The 18,349-nt window shown below is 38.0% G+C and overlaps 1 protein-coding gene across 2 annotated transcripts in view; it reads right to left on the reverse strand.

Moving 5' to 3' along the window:
- POLR2B (RNA polymerase II subunit B) overlaps positions 1 to 18,349 on the reverse strand; it is a 46,155-nt gene that overhangs the window by 5,677 nt on the left and 22,129 nt on the right. For both annotated transcript variants that reach the window (XM_004268244.3, XM_012532490.3), the window contains 7 exons: positions 18,063 to 18,202; positions 17,853 to 17,964; positions 14,264 to 14,418; positions 13,189 to 13,387; positions 12,707 to 12,875; positions 2,369 to 2,465; positions 1,178 to 1,272 (listed from right to left, as the gene is read on the reverse strand). In XM_004268244.3, the coding sequence (XP_004268292.1) occupies positions 1,178 to 1,272; positions 2,369 to 2,465; positions 12,707 to 12,875; positions 13,189 to 13,387; positions 14,264 to 14,418; positions 17,853 to 17,964; positions 18,063 to 18,202 (967 nt within the window). The remainder of the gene's footprint in view (positions 1 to 1,177; positions 1,273 to 2,368; positions 2,466 to 12,706; positions 12,876 to 13,188; positions 13,388 to 14,263; positions 14,419 to 17,852; positions 17,965 to 18,062; positions 18,203 to 18,349) is intronic.

An 18,349-nucleotide genomic window follows, 5' to 3' on the forward strand; every position in this document is an offset into this window, starting at 1 on the left:
CCCCAAAAGATTAAAAACCAAATATATAAATCAGTTCCAAGTCAGAGAGAAGTTCATAGGAATCTCTAACATGTGTAGTAATGTGCCCTTATTCCAAATACTACAAACTATTCTGAACTCGGTAGAAAAGCATTGGGCTGATTCAGACTCTCCATTTGCTAAGTGACTTTGGATAAGTGTGTTGCCATCTTCTGATCTCTATATTGCATAAGGAAGAGTATCTATGTCCTCTACGTATAAACTCCAACAGAAAGTTTGAATTTAATCTTCTATAATCTTAACTCCACTGAACATCAATTCACTACCACAGAGAACCACCCACAGGAAATGGAGTAATAGGAAGATACCTAAGGGGAAAAAAAAAACATTTTACTTCATGCAATACTATTAAAAGCCAAAACTGGGCTTCCCTGGTGGCACAGTGGTTGAGAGTCCGCCTGCCAATGCAGGGGACACAGGTTCGTGCCCCGGTCCGGGAAGATGGCACATGCCGCAGAGTGGCTAAGCCCGTGAGCCATGGCCGCTGAGCCTGCGCGTCCGGAGCCTGTGCTCCGCAACGGGAGAGGTCACAACAGTGAGAGGCCCGCGTACCGCAAAAAAAAAAAAAAAAAAAAAAAGCCAAAACTATAGGAGAGATAACCCTTTTCCCTGGGATATCCTATCCATCCCACTTTATACAGCTTTTAAGTGACTGTAAAAATAATAACTAGAAAATAAGTTTTGAGTTTTCCAAAAGAAACAAAGTTCTAGGCGTCCTCTCATTAGTTACTTGTTAAATACATACAAATATAGTGTGGCTAGACAAACACTATGGTCACACCACAATGTGAAGAGGAGAGGAAGTTCCATGCAAATATATAAACTGAGGGACAGGACACAGTACAAGTGAGAATGGGGCTGAGGTGTGTCCCATGAAATTACATGACCTCTCTGATATCCTAAATCCCCTCCTCAATGCAAGACTTAGCGGAATGGAAGGACTATAGCAAGCCCACTCCTAGGTGCAAAGACTTCTGGCAAATATACCTATTTCCTTAATATAAGCTCTAAGAATAATAAGAAAACATACTCCCACATGGCAAAAAGAAAGGGGGGCGGGCAAAACCCAAAAAATTAATCAGGAAAACCATGGCAAGCTAACTTTGAATTCCATAATTTCAATGTCAGTATTGCTTACCCTGGCAAGTTTCACGTGTAGGCTTCTCAAAAACTTCTTCTTGATCAAACCCTTTTTTAGACTCCTGTTCTTTGTATGATCGATAGAAAACAGACCTAAAAACACATGGTTCTAAAGTTAACTTCTATTTTCCTTTAATAATAGGGCTTAGAACATACGAATAAATTTTACTTAATTGATATGTGGTAATTTAAACCATGGCAATTTAAACCATGAATCTGGGACAAGAGTTAACTGTATTAAGGGTCAAAGTTAAGTCATAAGAGCTGTACAGGCCACACATGTAGCATTTGACCCATAACCTTAACACAGCTGGAATTATATGTGAGACCAGGAAGGACTAATGTCACTGAGTCCAACCTCCTACCCAAAATAAGAATCCCTCCCATAATAACCCTCAGAGATGGTCACCCAGGATCTGTCCCAATATTTCTAGTGAGAAGTTTATGATATTAAGCTATAACGTCCACCTCTGGTCTTAGTGCCTATCCTCTGAAAACTATACAGAAAAAAATCCATCCTCTCTTAACTCCCAGTTTTTTAACCAACTTTCACATACCATGGATTTGAGATTAATGTTTGACAATAAAATAAACTGAAGAATAGAAGACTGAAAAAGAAAATATACTATAATTTTAATAGTAGTTATTGGGTTGGCCAAAAAGTTCATTCGGGTTTTTCCATAACATCTTACAAAAAAACCCAAACGAACTTTTTAGCTAACCCAATATTCATGGGTCCTGAAACTCTAGGTTTATTTTTACTTTAAATATTTCTATATTATCTAAACACAAACATTTATTTGCTTACAAATAAAGGGGGCCTCAAAATATTAGCAACTGAAAATCCTCAGATACAAGAAGCAGTGTCTTCAGTTGTTCGTGACCATCACCCAAGCCTTCTGCTTTCTGGAGTAGGGCACTGATTTTACCACACTAACCCCTATATAGGAAACCATATAACAACATGTGCCTGGCAGATATCCACAACGTTTCATGAATGGAGGCAGAAGATTAAATATCCTAACAGAAAAATTTCTCTGTCAGATCAAAATTTCTTCCGGACTGACATTCAAAACCCCCAAAAGTTTGGAAACACACAATTCGCACATATTTTTAAAGAACTTTTTAAAAATAAAATATTAATATTTCCACCATATATGTATTTTGACAACTTTTATAAATAGCTGACCTGAAAAAGCCTCGGTCTACAGCTGAACGATTCATGATAACAGAGTCTTCTTGATTATATCCAGTGTATGATGCAATGGCCACAATTGAGTTGATACCTGCAGTGCATTTAAGAGAAAACATTAAAGCACCATATGAGAAACAAAGAAAAATTACCCCTTTCTTTTAAATCAATTTTATTTAATCATATTTGCCTCAAATGTTTTCACCATGGTAACTGTCAAAGTCTACTCCTCCTGGAATAGCAATCTGTGAGACAACTACTCTGATGGCTAAATGTTTGATATAAGCAAGTTTTTAATATAAACAATCTTATTTAGTTGCTGCTGCCAAAACTATTTTTGATGAGACCATAAAGATTTAAAGTATCAAGTATTGATAAACAAAATTGATAAACCTTTAGCTACACTCATCAAGAAAAAAAGGGAGGGCTCAAATCAACAAAATCAGAAATGAAATAGAAGTTACAACTGACACCACAGAAATACAAAGGATCATAAGAGACTACAAACCACTATATGCCAATAAAATGGACAATATGCCAATAAAATGGACTATATGCCAATAAAATGGACAATAAAATGGACCTAGAAGAAATGGACAAATTCTAGGAAAAGTACAATCTCCCAAGACTGAACCAGGAAGGAATAGAAAATATGAACAGACCCAATCACAAGTACTGAAATTGAAACTGATTTAAAAACTTCCAACAAAAGTCCAGGACCAGATGGCTTCACGGGCAAATTCTATCAAACATTGAGAGAATTAACACCTATCCTTCTAAAACTATTCCAAAAAATTGCAGAGGAAGGAACATTCCTAAACTCATTCTATGAGGCCACCATCACCCTGATACCAAAACCAGACAAAGATACCACAAAAAAAAGGATCACACACCATGATCAAATGGTATTTATCCCAGGGATACAAGGATTTTTCAGTATCTGCAAATCAGTGTGATACACCACATTAACAAACTGAAGATAAAAACCATATGGTCAACTCGATAAATGCAGAAAAAGCTTTTGACAAAATTCAACACCCATTTATGACAAAAAATCTCCAGAAAGTGGGCATAGAGGGAACCTACCTCAACATAATAAAGGTCATATATGACAAACCCACAGCTTGCATCGTACTCAACAGTAAAAAGCTGAAAGCATTTCCTCTAAGATCAGGAACAAGACAAGGATGTCCACTCTCACCACTTTCACTCAACATAGTTCTGGAAGTCCTAGCCATTGGCACTCAGAAAAGAGAAAGAAAGAAAAGGAATCCAAATTGGAAAAGAAGTAAAGCTGTCACTGTTTGCAGATGACATGATACTATACACAGAAAATCCTGAAGATGCTACCAGAAAACTTACTAGAGCTCATGAATGAATTCAGTATAGTTGCAGGATACAAAATTAATACACAGAAATCTCTTGCTTTTCTATACACTAACAACAAAAGATCAGAAAGAGAAATTAAGGAAACAATCCCAATAACGATCACATCAAAAAGAATAAAATACCTAGGAATAAGCCTACCTAAGGAGGCAAAAGACCTGTAGTTTGAAAACTATATGACACTGATGAAAGAAATCAAAAATGACACAAACAGATGGAAAGATATACCAAGTTCTTAGATTGGAAGAATCAATACTGTCAAAATGACTATACCACCCAAGGCAATCTACAGATTCAATGCAATCCCTATCAAATTACCAATGGCATTTTTCACAGAACTAGAACGAAAAATTTTTAAATTTGTAATGGAAATTCAAAAGACCCCAAAGCAATCCTGAGAGAGAAAAATAGAGCTGGAAGAATCAGGCTCCCTGGCTTCAGACTATACTACAAAGCTACAGTCATAAAAACAGTATGGTACTGGCACAAAAACAGAAATATAGATTAATGGAACAGGATAGAAAGCCCAGAAATAAACCCACGCACTTATGGTCAATTAATCTAGGAAGGAGGCAAGAATATACAGTGGAGAAAAGACAGTCTCTTCAATAAGTGGTGCTGGGAAAACTGGACAGCTGTATGTAAAACAATGAAATTAGAACATTCTCTAACACCATACACAAAAGTAAACTCAAAATGGATTAAAGACCTAAACGTAAGACTGGACACTATAAAACTCTTAGAGGAAAACATAGGCAGACACTCTGACATAAATCGAAGCAATATCTTTTTGGATCCACCTCCTAGAATAATGGAAATAAAAACAAATAAATGGGATCTAATTAAACTTAAAAGCTTTTGCACAGAAAAGGAAACCATAAGCAAAATGAAAATACAATCCACAGAATGGGAGAAAATGTTTGCAAACCAAGTGACTGACAAGGGATAAATTTCCAAAATATACAAACAGCTCATGCAGCTCAACATCAAAAAACAAACAACCCAATCAAAAAATGGGCAGAAGATCTAAACAGACATTTCTCCAAAGAGGACATACAGATGGCCAACAAACACATGAAAAGATGCTCAATATCACTAATTATCAGAGAAATACAAATTAAAACTACAATGAGGTATCACCTCACACCGATCAGAATGGCCATCATCAAAAAACCTACAAACAATAAATGCTGAAGAGGGCATGGAGAAAAGGGAACCCTCATGCATTGTTGGTGGGAATGTAAACTGATACAGCCACTGTGGAGAACAGTATGGAGATTCCTTAAAAAATGAAAAACAGAACTACCATAAGACCCAGCAATCCCACTACTGGGCATATACCCAAAGAAAACCATAATTCAAAAAGACACATGCACCCCAACGTTCATTGCAGCACTATTTACAATAGCCAGGCATGGAAGCAACCTAAATTTCCATCGATAGAGGAATGGATAAAGAAGATGTGGTACATATATACAGTGGAATATTACTTGGCCATAAAAAAGAATGAAATAATGCCATTTGCAGCAACATGGATGGACCTAGAGATTATCATACTAAGTGAAGTAAGAAAGAGAAAGACACGTATGATATTTGGAATATATGTGGAATCTAAAAAAATGATACAAATGAACTTTTTTGCAAATCAGAAACAGATTCACAGACTTCGAAAACAAACTTATGGTTACCAAAGGGGAAGGGTGGGGGCGAGGGATAAATTAGGAGTTTGGGATCAACAAGGATCTACTGTATAGCACAGGGAACTCTACTCAATATTCTGTAATAACCTATATGGGAAAAGAATCTGAAAAAGAATGGATATGTATATATGTATAACTGAATCACTTTGCTGTACCCCCTAAAAATAACACAATACTGTAAATCAACTACAATATAAAATTAAAACTACATTTAAATAAAGTAACAAGTATTAAAGAAGAAAAAAAGCTGAAAACTCTATAAACTAGTAGATTGCAATATAAGAAATGATTGTTGAATGTGAGTGGGGTTTCTTTTTTTTTAAGATTTATTTATTATTTTTTTATTTTATTTTATTTTTGGCTACATCAGATCTTAGTTGCGGCATGCGGGATCTTCCATTGCGGCGCGGGGGCTTCTCTAGTTGTGGCGTGATTTTCTCTTCTCTAGTTGTGGCGCACAGGCTCCAGGGCATGTGGGCTCTGTAGTTGTGGCGCATGGGCTCCAGAACGCGTGGGCTCTGTAGTTTTGCAGCACGTGGGCTCTAGTTGAGGCGTGCGAGCTCAGCAGATATGGCACGCAGGCTTAGCTGCCCCGCAGCATTTGCGATCTTAGTTCCCTGACCAGGGATCGACCCCGAGTCCCCTGCATTGCAGGGTGGTTTCTTTACCACTGGACCTCCAGGGAAGTCCCTGAGTGGGGTTTCAATGAACATAATTCATATATACGTGAATCATCAGATTTTCCAAAAATTGAAACACACTCAACTCTAAAGCTACAGTAACATAATACCTTGACCTAAATATTTCAAATGTGGAGTAAAAACTATGACTACAGAATACAAAGGAACCAAAATCTGGAAGACTGAATGTTTTGGTTATATAAGTTCTGAATAAACTGTTTATATTTGCTTCCTTAAAGCTAAATTCAACTTTCAAAACACAACCCACCGGGCTTCCCTGGTGGCGCAGTGGTTGAGAGTCCACCTGCTGATGCAGGGTACACGGGTTCGTGCCCCAGTCCGGGAGGATCCCACATGCCGCGGAGCGGCTGGGCCCGTGAGCCATGGCCACTGAGCTTGCGCGTCCGGAGCCTGTGCTCCGCAACAGGAGAGGCCACAACGGTGAGAGGCCCGCGTACCGCAAACAACAAAACAAAACACAACCCACCCTTCAAGAGGAGACACACCATTCATTCACACTTTTATGTGTACAGCAGGGATGCAAAAGTTTTCATAAGCAGAGTGCAGGTAAGGGGTGGCAGCACTGCTGGTCTGAGTCTGGGTCACTAAAGACACACTCCTCCAAGTCTCTGGTTCTCAGTAATTCCCAACCCAAGGTAGGAACAGATTTGTAGAAAGAGATACACACAAAAAGCAGGCCCTCCTCCCCAACTACCACATTTGCTCCTCCTTAACAACTACATTTCTATGGCCCACTGTGCCACAGAAAGCTTTCCACTAGCTATTTTAAATGCACTGACCATAACATTTTAAAAAATAAATTCACACTAAAGCTTAGATTTCAAGCTTTTCTTGAAAAGTCAGATCTGGCATCACTGAGTCTGCACGTACACATCACAACCACAGCTGAAGCTGAATAGGGCTAACCCCAGCAAAAAGGCAAACCTCTCTTCAACTCCACCTACTCACCAATCTTGCCTAAGCCTGTAGGAATCTGAGACTGCAAGCTCTGTTGAACAGATAACACGAAACACTTTGTGCTAAATATAACCTTGATTGCTCTCTAAAGAAGGATCGTAGTAACAAGAGGGCATCTGTTGTTCTGGGCACCCTGATGGGTTTGTGTACCTGTATTTGGAGGAGGAAAAACTAAAATGCTCTGCTGGGAGAGGAAGGGGAGTAAGAAATCCTCCAAGGGAAAGGCAGTGTCAAGGAAGCTGAGTCCTTCCTGGGAAGGACCAGAGATAAAGCACCCAATAGCAGGGAGCCAAGAAGAGTTTTCAGAGATCAGAAAAGTCAAATAGTCTCTCCTCAGGCGTGCAATGAAAACTCCTGAAATCTAAATGATTTCCTCTAAGGAATCTTTAGTAATATCCACACTAGTCACCACTCTTTTGTGTGGATTGTCTGAGAAAACTAGAAGAATTTTAATTTTCACGCACAGTCAAGCTGCATAACACAGAAAAAGTACATAAAGATGCAGGATCCTGACGGCAGGGGGGGATCTGAAAGGAGTCGGGAATTGGCAGAAATTCCAGGGTCTTGGGAGATGTAATATGATCCTACTACTAGGGAGCCAGGAGCAGGACATACGTGACATCTGTGATACATCGAATGGGCAAGACTTCCCTAGCACGTCCTCATGTTTCTGTGCAGCGCTACCTATGCCCTCCCTCTTCTCCAGGTGACAGCCTATAGGTGCTCAACTGTCTTGGCCCTTGTGGGGCTTTCCTCCTCTCATGTGACAATCCCTGGATCGCCCACACTTGCTGTATCAACTACAGCCCAGGAGGCAACCCCTTCCATCCTACAACCTTTATCCAAGGTATCTGGGCAAGTCTGAAAGATCAGCTAAATTTAGCTAAAAACAGTAAACTTCTGAATTATATGTCTAATATTTTCTTCTTAGCTTAAAAGCCCTAAATCAAGAAACAATGTAGTGAAGAGGAAACAGCACAAGAAAGTGAAATGGGGGGAAGGTGTACATCTGGTCTAAAAGGGAAAAAAAAGGACCAGAGTTTACATTCTGGATTTTCAAATTAAGTTGTATAAACTTTGGGCAAATAACCTTTCTGATCCTGTCGCCACATCTGTAAAACAGAGATGATACAACCACCACTATCACTAATCAGCTAACATTTATTTCTCCCTTATTAACTGCTAGGCACTAAGCCTTGAGTTTTAAGTGGATTTAACCATCTAATCATCAGAAAAGCTTTATGAGGCAGGTACTATTATTATTCTCACTTTTTAGGTGAAAAAACATCACAAAGCTTTCATGATGCTTAGAAATAACGTGTAAGGTGCCTTGGCTGGCGGTTCACACGAACTGCTCAATAAATATTAGTAACTTCAAAAAAGTATCTGTGATCTCAAAGACTATAAACATGTGAAATCTAGGATTACAACCCACCTGTCAGCCAGGCTCAAACCCTTTCAGCCATTCTGTCCCCACCTACTTCAAACCTCAGGTCAGCAGTAAGGAGGCTCTAAGTATCTTGACTCACTTTAAGTCAAGGTGAACTTTTGTCACAAGGATCTTTGCTCCCAGAAGATGTCAACCAAAGAAACAGTACTCTATAGAAATAGGAATGATACTAATCCAAAGACATTCCTTAAGATAACCCTATTAGCCCCTTCTCCTTAGGGCTCCTAAGCCCCTTAGAATTTGGCCAATGCAGCTGGCAGGTTAGGCAGGGCCAGAGCTAATAATTCAGCCACGATGGTCAGGAGATTCATTACATCAATAGATTGAGCAAATAACTAAATATACTGAGGAAAACGGGAGCCAGGTTTGTCACTGTCAGAGAATGGAATTCTAAAATAAACACTATGGTGTTGTACTGGGATGGGAGATATGGTATTGATATGAACTCATGGTTCTTTAGTATATAGAGATATAAAAATAGATAAAGGTGGGGAGGGGTATATGCACACATATATTTTCCTAGTTCCAACAGCTGAGAGGACCTAGAAATGATGACATTATAATAGCAAGGAGCACACCTAGCACCCAGATTTTGGTTTCTACACACTATTCTTTTATCCTAAAAGGAGAAATGACCAAGTCCAAGTTTAGGGGAAGAAAAGCACAAGATGAGGCAAAATGTAAGGAAGTGCTTGAAGAACAATGAGGACCTATCAGGAGTCATCTTGAAGATACTCCCATTGGAAAATCTGGGACAATTTCAGCATCAAACAGGGAGGAATGATAAGATTAGAAAATCACCATTTGGCAATAATCACCTGCTAAATTAATGACTGAAAGTGTGACAAGGAATAGCTATTCACATCATCTCAAAGTATCTTCTCACAAAGACTTATTACTTACCTAATAAGTACAAAATAATTATAATTAATAAAAAGTGGAGAAACCTGACAAACAACATCTTAATTACATGATAAAAGTTAAAATCACTAATCATGGGACAGAGACAGCATGTGCTTCCTGATATCATGCCCTGAGAATACAGCACTGCTTCTATGCTAGTACTGCCAAAAATTCATAACCTGAATATAAATCATGGGGAAACAATAGTCAAACCCAAATTGAGAGACAATGTATAAAGTAACTTGACTGGACTCTTCAAAAATGTGGAGGTCATAGAGACAAGGAAAAACTAAAGAACTGTTCCAGATTAAAGAGACATGCACTATCCTGGATTAGATCCTAGACCAATAATGGATATTATGAGGACAACTGGCAAAGTCTGAATTGGGGACTGCTGACTAGATGGGTATCAATGTTAACCCCCTGATGTTGATGGTTGTACTGTGGAGAATGTCTTTTTTAGGAAACATACACTGAAGAATTAAAGAGTGATGTGGGGGCTTCCCTGATGGCACAGTGGTTGAGAGTCTGCCTGCCGATGCAGGGGACACGGGTTCGTGCCCCGGTCTGGGAAGATCCCACATGCTGCGGAGCAGCTGGGCCCGTGAGCCATGGCCACTGAGCCTGCGCGTCTGGAGACTGTGCTCCGCAACGGGAGAGGCCACAACAGTGAGAGGCCCGTGTACCACAAAAAAAAAAAAAAAAAAAGAGTGATGTGGGACTTCCCTGGTGGCACAGTGGTTAAGAATCCACCTGCCAATGCAGGGGTCATGGGTTCAAGCCCTGGTCCGGGAAGATCCCACATGCCACGGAGCAGCTAAGCCCGTGCGCCACAATTACTGAGCCTGCACTCTAGAGCCCACGTGCCACAACTACTGAGCCGCGTGCCACAACTACTGAAGCCTGCGTGCCTAGAGCCCGTGCTCCACAACAAGGGAAGCCACCACAATGAGAAGCCCACACACCACAACTAGAGAAAGCCCACGCACAGTAACAAAGACCCAACGCAGCCAAAAATTAATTAATTAATTAATTAATTAGTCATGTAGCTTCAGGTCTGTAACTTAACTTTTAAATGGTTCAAGAAGAAAGAGAAAGGGAAAGAATAAGGCAAGTGTGGTAAAATGTGAACTAGGAAATCTGGATGAATAGTATATAGGAGTTCTTTGTAACAGTCTTACAACTTTTCTGTAAGCTTGAAATTATCTCAAAATAAAGTTTTTTAAAATATAGATAGATAACAAGATTAAGGCATGAAGCAATAACAGAGCTGAAAGGCTTGTAGTCCCTACCAGCCATGCCCTCACCACTTCGTATCAGTGCCAAAGGAACATTCTATTTCAAATCCAATCCTTCACCTGTTTCTTTTCTTCTCTAGCCATAAAGAAATTATCTAAATGCTGAAGAAAAACACAGCACTGCAAGTATAGCCCAAAGATACCAGCACACTGTAGACAACGTAACAGATTTTGTTTTTCTAGACAATAGTAACCCCTTGTGGAAGACTTTGAAAATAAATCATTCTAACCTGTGAGAATTTGCTATCAAAATGTTAGATCCCCTATTAAATAATTTAAAGTCACTATTTACAAGGCAAACTTTACTAAATAATGCTATCCAGGGTCAAAGCCAAAATTCCGCTAATAATACGGTAAGACAACAACTCTGCCAAAGAACTATGCTGTCTCCTTTATATTCAATACTGATACCCTTCAGTCTTCTCTGCACCATTTTACCTGTTGTCCAGTCTCCTTGAGAATCTCTTCCTGCAACTTCCTGATTCTTCTCCTTATCATCTACATCTCAAATCTCCTCTCTGGATTTCTCTTCCTGGTGCCTGACTTTATTTTTTCTGGCTTTATTCTCACTCTGAATTTTCCCTCAGCAATTTCACAGTAATCTATAATTATCACTAATATATCAAAAACTTCACAGCTCTTGATTTGACCTTCTTTCTAACCACATTTGCAACTCACTGTTGGAGGATCATTCCTGAGATGCTTTGGCAGCAACTCAAAATCAGCATGTTGAAAACTGAACTTATTATCTTACATCTAAAACCTCTTCTTTCAATCTAAAAAAGAGTGGATATATGTATAACTGACTCACTTTGCTGTACAGCAGAAACTTAACACAACATTGTAAATCAACTATACTCCAATAAAAATTGATTTAAAAAAATAAATAAATAAAACCTCTTCTTTCTTCTAACATGCTCCCAATGTTATTAATAGTATCTCTCTCTTGATCACCCAAGCCAAGAACACCAACAATATTTCCAATTCCTTTCTCCCCTCTCTTCATCATTCTACATCCAATAAGTAATCAAGTGTTAATCTTAACAAGCGTATTCCAACAGGTGTTTCACGCCCTTACGCTTTTTCATGTCTCAATAAGGACCTTACCATTTCTCACTTAGACCACTACAAGAACCTCTAAGTTACCTCCCTACTTAATACCGTATATGACTCTAATCGATCCTTTACGTGACTGCCAGAATTATACTGTAAAATAAATTTGTAACTGTATTACTTCCTTGTTCAAAAAGGCTGGATAGGGTTTCCCTGGTGGCGCAGTGGTTGAGAGTCCACCTGCGGGTGCAGGGGACACGGGTTTGTGCCCTGGTCCAGGAGGATCCCACATGCTGCGGAGCGGCTAGGCCCGTGAGCCATGGCCACTGAGCCTGTGCGTCCGGAGCCTGTGCTCCGCAACGGGAGAGGCCGCAACAGTGAGGGGCCCGCGTACCGCAAAAAAAAAAAAAAAAAAAAAGGCTGGATAGTTCTTCATTCTCCAAATAAAATTCAACCTGCTGTCTCCACACTATGAGACCAAGTATCACTCCCATGCATTTCCACTCAGGCCATACTAAACTGACATAAATACTGACAGTTGCCTTCATGTACCCAGGACCTTGTTCAAACCATCTCTCAAATTCAAATACCCTTTCATCAACTTTACTCTAGTCCAAAATGCTACCTGCCCTATGAAATTGGCTCTAGACTCCAACAGGAATCAATCATTTCTTTCACTCTGTGCTTCCAAAGGAATCTATACCTCCATCATAACACTTTACATATATCTACCTTTTTATTGAATTGTGCTCATGTTTTCCCACCACATTATAAATTCTAAGAGAATAGAGACGGTGTCATATGCATTTATTAACCCTCCAAAGAACCCACAAAAGTGTCTTAAGCATGGCAGGATCTTAAAAAATGTAGAACAAAACTGAACATACCTGCTGGCAGCTCTCTAAATCGTAGGTATTCCATTGACCGTGTAGTCACAAGTGGTTTTTGAGGATAATAGAGAACATGGGCCAATGTATCCATACGAACATGAAAGTTGGTAATATAAACCCCCATAGCCTGCTTACCCATAGCAGACTGGTATGTGTTTCTAGGGGACTAAAGGTAGAAATGAAAAGCGGAATCAGTGAAAATTTAATTATTTCTAAATAAACAGACTTTACAGGGTACTTCATAAATCAGAAATATGGTTGGTAAAGTTCCTATTCTTTCCGAAAGATAAGTGATAACCATTTGGAATAATCAATTATGGCTCTTAAGAGTCAAACACAAGAATAAGCATATTAAATGCTGTAGTTCATCGTCTTTACACTAAAAGGCTTTTCTTCCAGAAAAAACTACAGACTAATCTCTAATTTTTATTCTGCTTCCCCCAATTCCTTACAAAGCATAGTCAAAAACTGCTACCAACCTGGTTATGATCAGGAAAAGGAATAATAGATGCACAGACACCAAGAATCATTGATGGATGAATCTCACAGTGCGTATATGTGGAACAATAAGCTACTTCTTTCTCTTGTAAATCATCTGGGGTCATTGCGAGCATCACTGTTTCTTCTTCTAGAGTATCAATATATTCTACTACCCCACTGGCCACAAGATCCTGCCAACTAAAAAAGAATTCATTTAATTTCCTTACTTCCTGAACTATTTTAATTAACTAGGCTTCCTACTTAATAAACAGTATTCCTATATCTGTATGCATTCACATAGAAAGAGTCCCAAAATAAGCATACTATTGTTAACAGTGAAAGAAACAAGTTACTGAACAATACACATAAAGTATGGCTCTGTAACTACTGTTAGTTTGTTTTGCTCTGCTCTGATGTAAAGAACCTACTTGTGGGGCTAGGGTGAGTATATAAAAACAAAAAATAAGGTCTGGAAGAACAAATACCCCAAATGGTAACAGTATTTACTTCTGAAAAGGAGAGTGTGAATTGGGGGCTTTTATATTTTTTTATTACACCTATTTTTTGAATTTTTAACAATAAAAATATACACATTCATATATCACTAATAATAAATTGTAAAAGATTCTTTTTATTAAATTTATTATTATATTGTTTATGTTATACATTATCTATATCACATCGGTTATTTTTCTTTTTTTTGGCCGCACCACACGGTATGCAGGATCCTAACTCCCCAACCAGGGATCGAACCCATTCCCCATGCAGTGAAAGCACAGAGGTTATTTCTTATTAGTAGTAGAGGTAGTCTTTACCATGTCACAAAGACTTTTACGCTTAAATAAAACCCTAAAAGTCTCTTACTTGATAACAAAAATTAAGAAAAAGCAAATGTGACTGCTAATGAGTACAGAGTTTCTTTCCGGGTCAATGAAAATATTCTGGAATTAGATAGCAGTAATGGTTGCACAATCTTGTGACTATACTAAAACCCACCGAACTACATAGTTTAAAATGCTTAATTTTAGGGCATGTGAATTATATCTAACTTTTTTTCTAACTGCATGTTCTTACCTGTAGTTGTTATATTCTCTCTCTTTCAATTGATCAATGTGTCTCTTCTTCAAAAGTAGCTTTTGTTTTTCCACAATCAGAAGTGGTCTACAAATACGGCCTGCATCTGTATAGATCCGAATCTCCCTCTCTCGAATATCTCTGATCATAGAAACCTATACATAAAAAGACAAAACAGTCTCATGAACTTTTATTTTCTCTGTATCATTAAGGCTTAGCTAAAAATACAACAGGATTAATAGATTATTAAATAAAATTAATAGATCTTAGTTTATCATTGTTCAATATACTAAAAATCTAGGTATAATTTAAAATTTTATATAGGATAAATATCTAACCTTGGTAAATATAAAGCTGAACAATATCTGGTAATAATGTCATGCAAAATAAATTAAAATGAAGAAAATATATGTTTGACATGACAAATACTAGTATATTTCTTATTTTCTTGTTTTCCCTCTTTGGTAATTACACGTATTTCACGTGTGTAACCTTTCAATATCCAGCCCTATATCACTCTGCCTTGATCAGGCTTTCCCAGTAATAAGCCTGACTTCTCACAATCACCTATTAAGACAAATGGTTTATAGTCTAGCTCTCTAATACAGCAGTCACTAGCCACATGTCACTACTGAGCACTTGAAATGTGGCCATTCTGAAAGGAGATATGCTGTAAGTATAAACTACTCACTGGATTTCAAAGATAGTACAAAAAAAATAAAATTTATCATTAATAATTTTCCATTGATTATATGTTGAAATTGTAATATTTTTGATGTATCCGGTCAAATAAAACATATTGAAATTATTTTCCTCCATTTCTTTTTTGGGGGGGGCCATGCCACAAGGCTCACGGGATCTTAGTTCCCCAACGAGGAATTGAACCCACGTCCTCGGCAGTGAAAGCGCAGAGTCCTAACCACTGGACCACCAGGGAATTCCCTTTTTTTTACTTTTTTAACATGACTACTAGAAAAACATAAATTGCATATGTAACTTGCATTATAGTTCTACTGGATAGTGCTAGAAAATATATTCCTGGAAAACATCAAAAATATTTTGGGAAAACTTACGATAAAGAACATAATATTAAAAGCACTACAGAATCTGAAGTGCCAATATAAAAAGAAATAAGTCAAGAAGTAAGCAAATAAGAATCTTCAGTAAATTATCTAGATCTAATATATAATCTTAAAAGTCAACTAAGAAATGAATTGCCAATGAGTTGGGAAATGGAAAAACAGATTGGTATTTCTACACAAAAGTACTTTTAAAAAGTGAAATCACCATCTGGATACTTTTATTAAAGAAAAGATTGGGTGGGGAATTCCTTGGTGGTCCAGTGGTTAGGACTCTGCGATTTCACTGCCGGGGCCCAGGTTCGATCCCTGGTGGGGGAACTAAAACCACGCAAGCAACTCAATGCAGCCAAAAAAAAGAAAGAAATTAAAGATTGGGTTTATTTAAGAAAGGAAAGGTTTGGATTACTCAGTTTTAAAATGATAGTAAATCATAAAAGCTTGATCAAAAACACCAAGTTCTCCCAAAGTAAAGAGTCAAAAGCCAAGAAGAAGATAAGTCCCACATTCCTAGCCCACTTCCTGTCCTTAGAAAACAATCTGAAACACTGTTTATGAGCAAAAACACCATGCGTGGCATTCTCAAATGCTTACCTTGAATCCTTAGAGAATTCCTAATAGAATATAGAATATTACAATACAGTTAATAGAATATAGCTCTTGTCTTAACAGGAAGACATAAACTGAGCTGCGTCTCCTCAAAGGCCAAACAGTATCTTGTGTTCCAAAGGAAATAGGTGTTCTTGAGAGGACTATTGACAGGAAAGCCTAACAGGTCCAACACAAGGCTAAAGTTAGAAATGGGTAAAATGAGGACCTCTGATTATCAGAAAGTATGAAGGAAAAGAAAAAGTACTAGACTCCTGAAAAATATACACAATTTTCCCACTAAGAAGCTCCCAACAACACTCTCCAATAGGAGATTAAAGAGCCTAGTCCAAGGACATAGGGTCCATTCATAGTTTCAACGAACACTCACTCAGTGTCAGACACTACATGTCAGGCACCATACTCAGAACTGAAAATACAAAGTCATATTAAGACATGTTCCCTGCCTCTGAGAAGTTAATAGTTTAGAAAGTGAGGTAGGCAAATAAATCAACAGTTACTATCTGGTATAAGCATTCTGTCAGAAGTTATTTAAGGAAAATATGCCACATATAGTCACAGAGACAGATCTAAATCAGGGGCTCAGCGACAGCCTGCAGGCCAAATCTGCCCTCACCTGCCATCTATTTTTTTTAAATAAAGTTTTACTGATTTATGTATTGTCTATGGCTACTTTTTACTACAACAGCAGCGTTGAATACACACCAGACACTGTAAGGTAAACCAAGACTAAAATATTTAATACCTGGTCCTTTAAAGAAAATGTTTGCCAACCTCTGATCTAAATCAAACTGGGTGGTCAGGTGAAATAACCTGAAGGAGACGAGAGTTAACACTAGAGTTTTGCAGAATTGGTGAGATTTACCTAAAAAAAAAGTAATAAGCACCCTTTTCCCTATTACCCATTTTTGAGGACGCATGGATGACAAGGAGCACAAGCATTCCAGGTTGAGGGAATGGGCCCATGGAAAGGTAAAGAGGCCTAAAACAGCATGAAGAATTTAATTTTATCCTAGAGAAGACAGAAAACCTAAAGGCAGCTCTCAGCAGAAACACCTGGCATTAACAAAGTTCTCAATCACAAAAAACACAACGAATTTTGGTTCTTAGGCTTTCTCTTAGCCTTGCCCGCCACACTCAAGTGAAGCATGCTGTTCCTGACTTCTTCAAGCCATGAATACGCCTGGGTCAAAATCCAGGTTTGCCTGCTAGAGGAAGGCCTGGAGCAGCCAAACCTCGATTCTCTGCTTTGCTACATAGACAGGAGGTCAGCTTAAGTGTGTTACAGTTTCTCTCCAAATCCACTTTCACCGAGACAGACCCAAAGGTGTAGATTTGGGGAAATCAAAAGCCTGAGCCCAGCCCTCAATACAGTACACTAAAAGCAAAAGCCCTATTTTGGGGAGGAATAAAGCTCATACAGTATTTTGATGACTAAAAAAAAAAAAAAAAAAAAATCCATCCTAATCCCAGAGCTCTTCAACATCCACCTAAACATAAAGGAATCTAATAGAGGTGTATCACATTTCATGAATGAATCTCTGGATTCCGACAAAGGAGAAATCAGAGATATTTACTCGCTTTTTAAAAGCACTGTAGTCAGCTTTACAAAAATATTCTCAAAAGAATTTACTTCAAAATGTAATTTGAATTCCAAAATATAATTTAATAACAAATTACATGTCAAAATTTTAGATGCGTATATCTAAGGCATTAAAGCAAACAATACCTTATAATTAAATCTAGCTCAAAACATCATCTAGAATTTTGAACATGTACTTTACAATTCAAAGGAAACCAGTTCAAGAAAGATACCAATGCAAAGATAACTTTCACCAGTCTTTATGCCTCGTTTGGAAATCCCAGAGATCATGTCCTCTTAATTAATTAAGGACTCTTACTTCAGACACAATGATGTCCATCTGACGCCTCAATTTCCGTAGAGTGTTCATAAGTTGTTCAGGATCTTTATGTATTCCAACCCAGCAGCCATTAACAAAAATCTTGGTTGCACTAAAATGCAAAACCAAAAGCATTCTGCACTTAGTAACCCTCTAATAAGTTATAACCGAAGATTAACAAGTTTTTTTTAAAATTGTATTTATACACACTCAGCAATAGCTGCAGGAGAAATTTCTTCTAAATTTTCCATACTCCATTCTTCTAAAAATTCCAGAATTGGAGAAGGCTGAGATCCAACTGAAATATAAGCCATCAGAGCTAAATTCTTCACAAGTCCTACAGCATGGCCCTTGGAATAAATAAAGTACATATTACTCATACTGATTTAACATGCCTATCCAAATTCTTTTCCACAAACATTTTCCTCCAATTTGATTTCAGAATGTACTCTTACTTCCTAAGAACAAAATTATAATATCTTAGTTCTAAACTATAC

The sequence above is a fragment of the Orcinus orca genome, chromosome 4 (assembly GCF_937001465.1).
Source record: "Orcinus orca chromosome 4, mOrcOrc1.1, whole genome shotgun sequence".
NCBI classification, from domain to species: Eukaryota; Metazoa; Chordata; class Mammalia; order Artiodactyla; family Delphinidae; genus Orcinus; species Orcinus orca.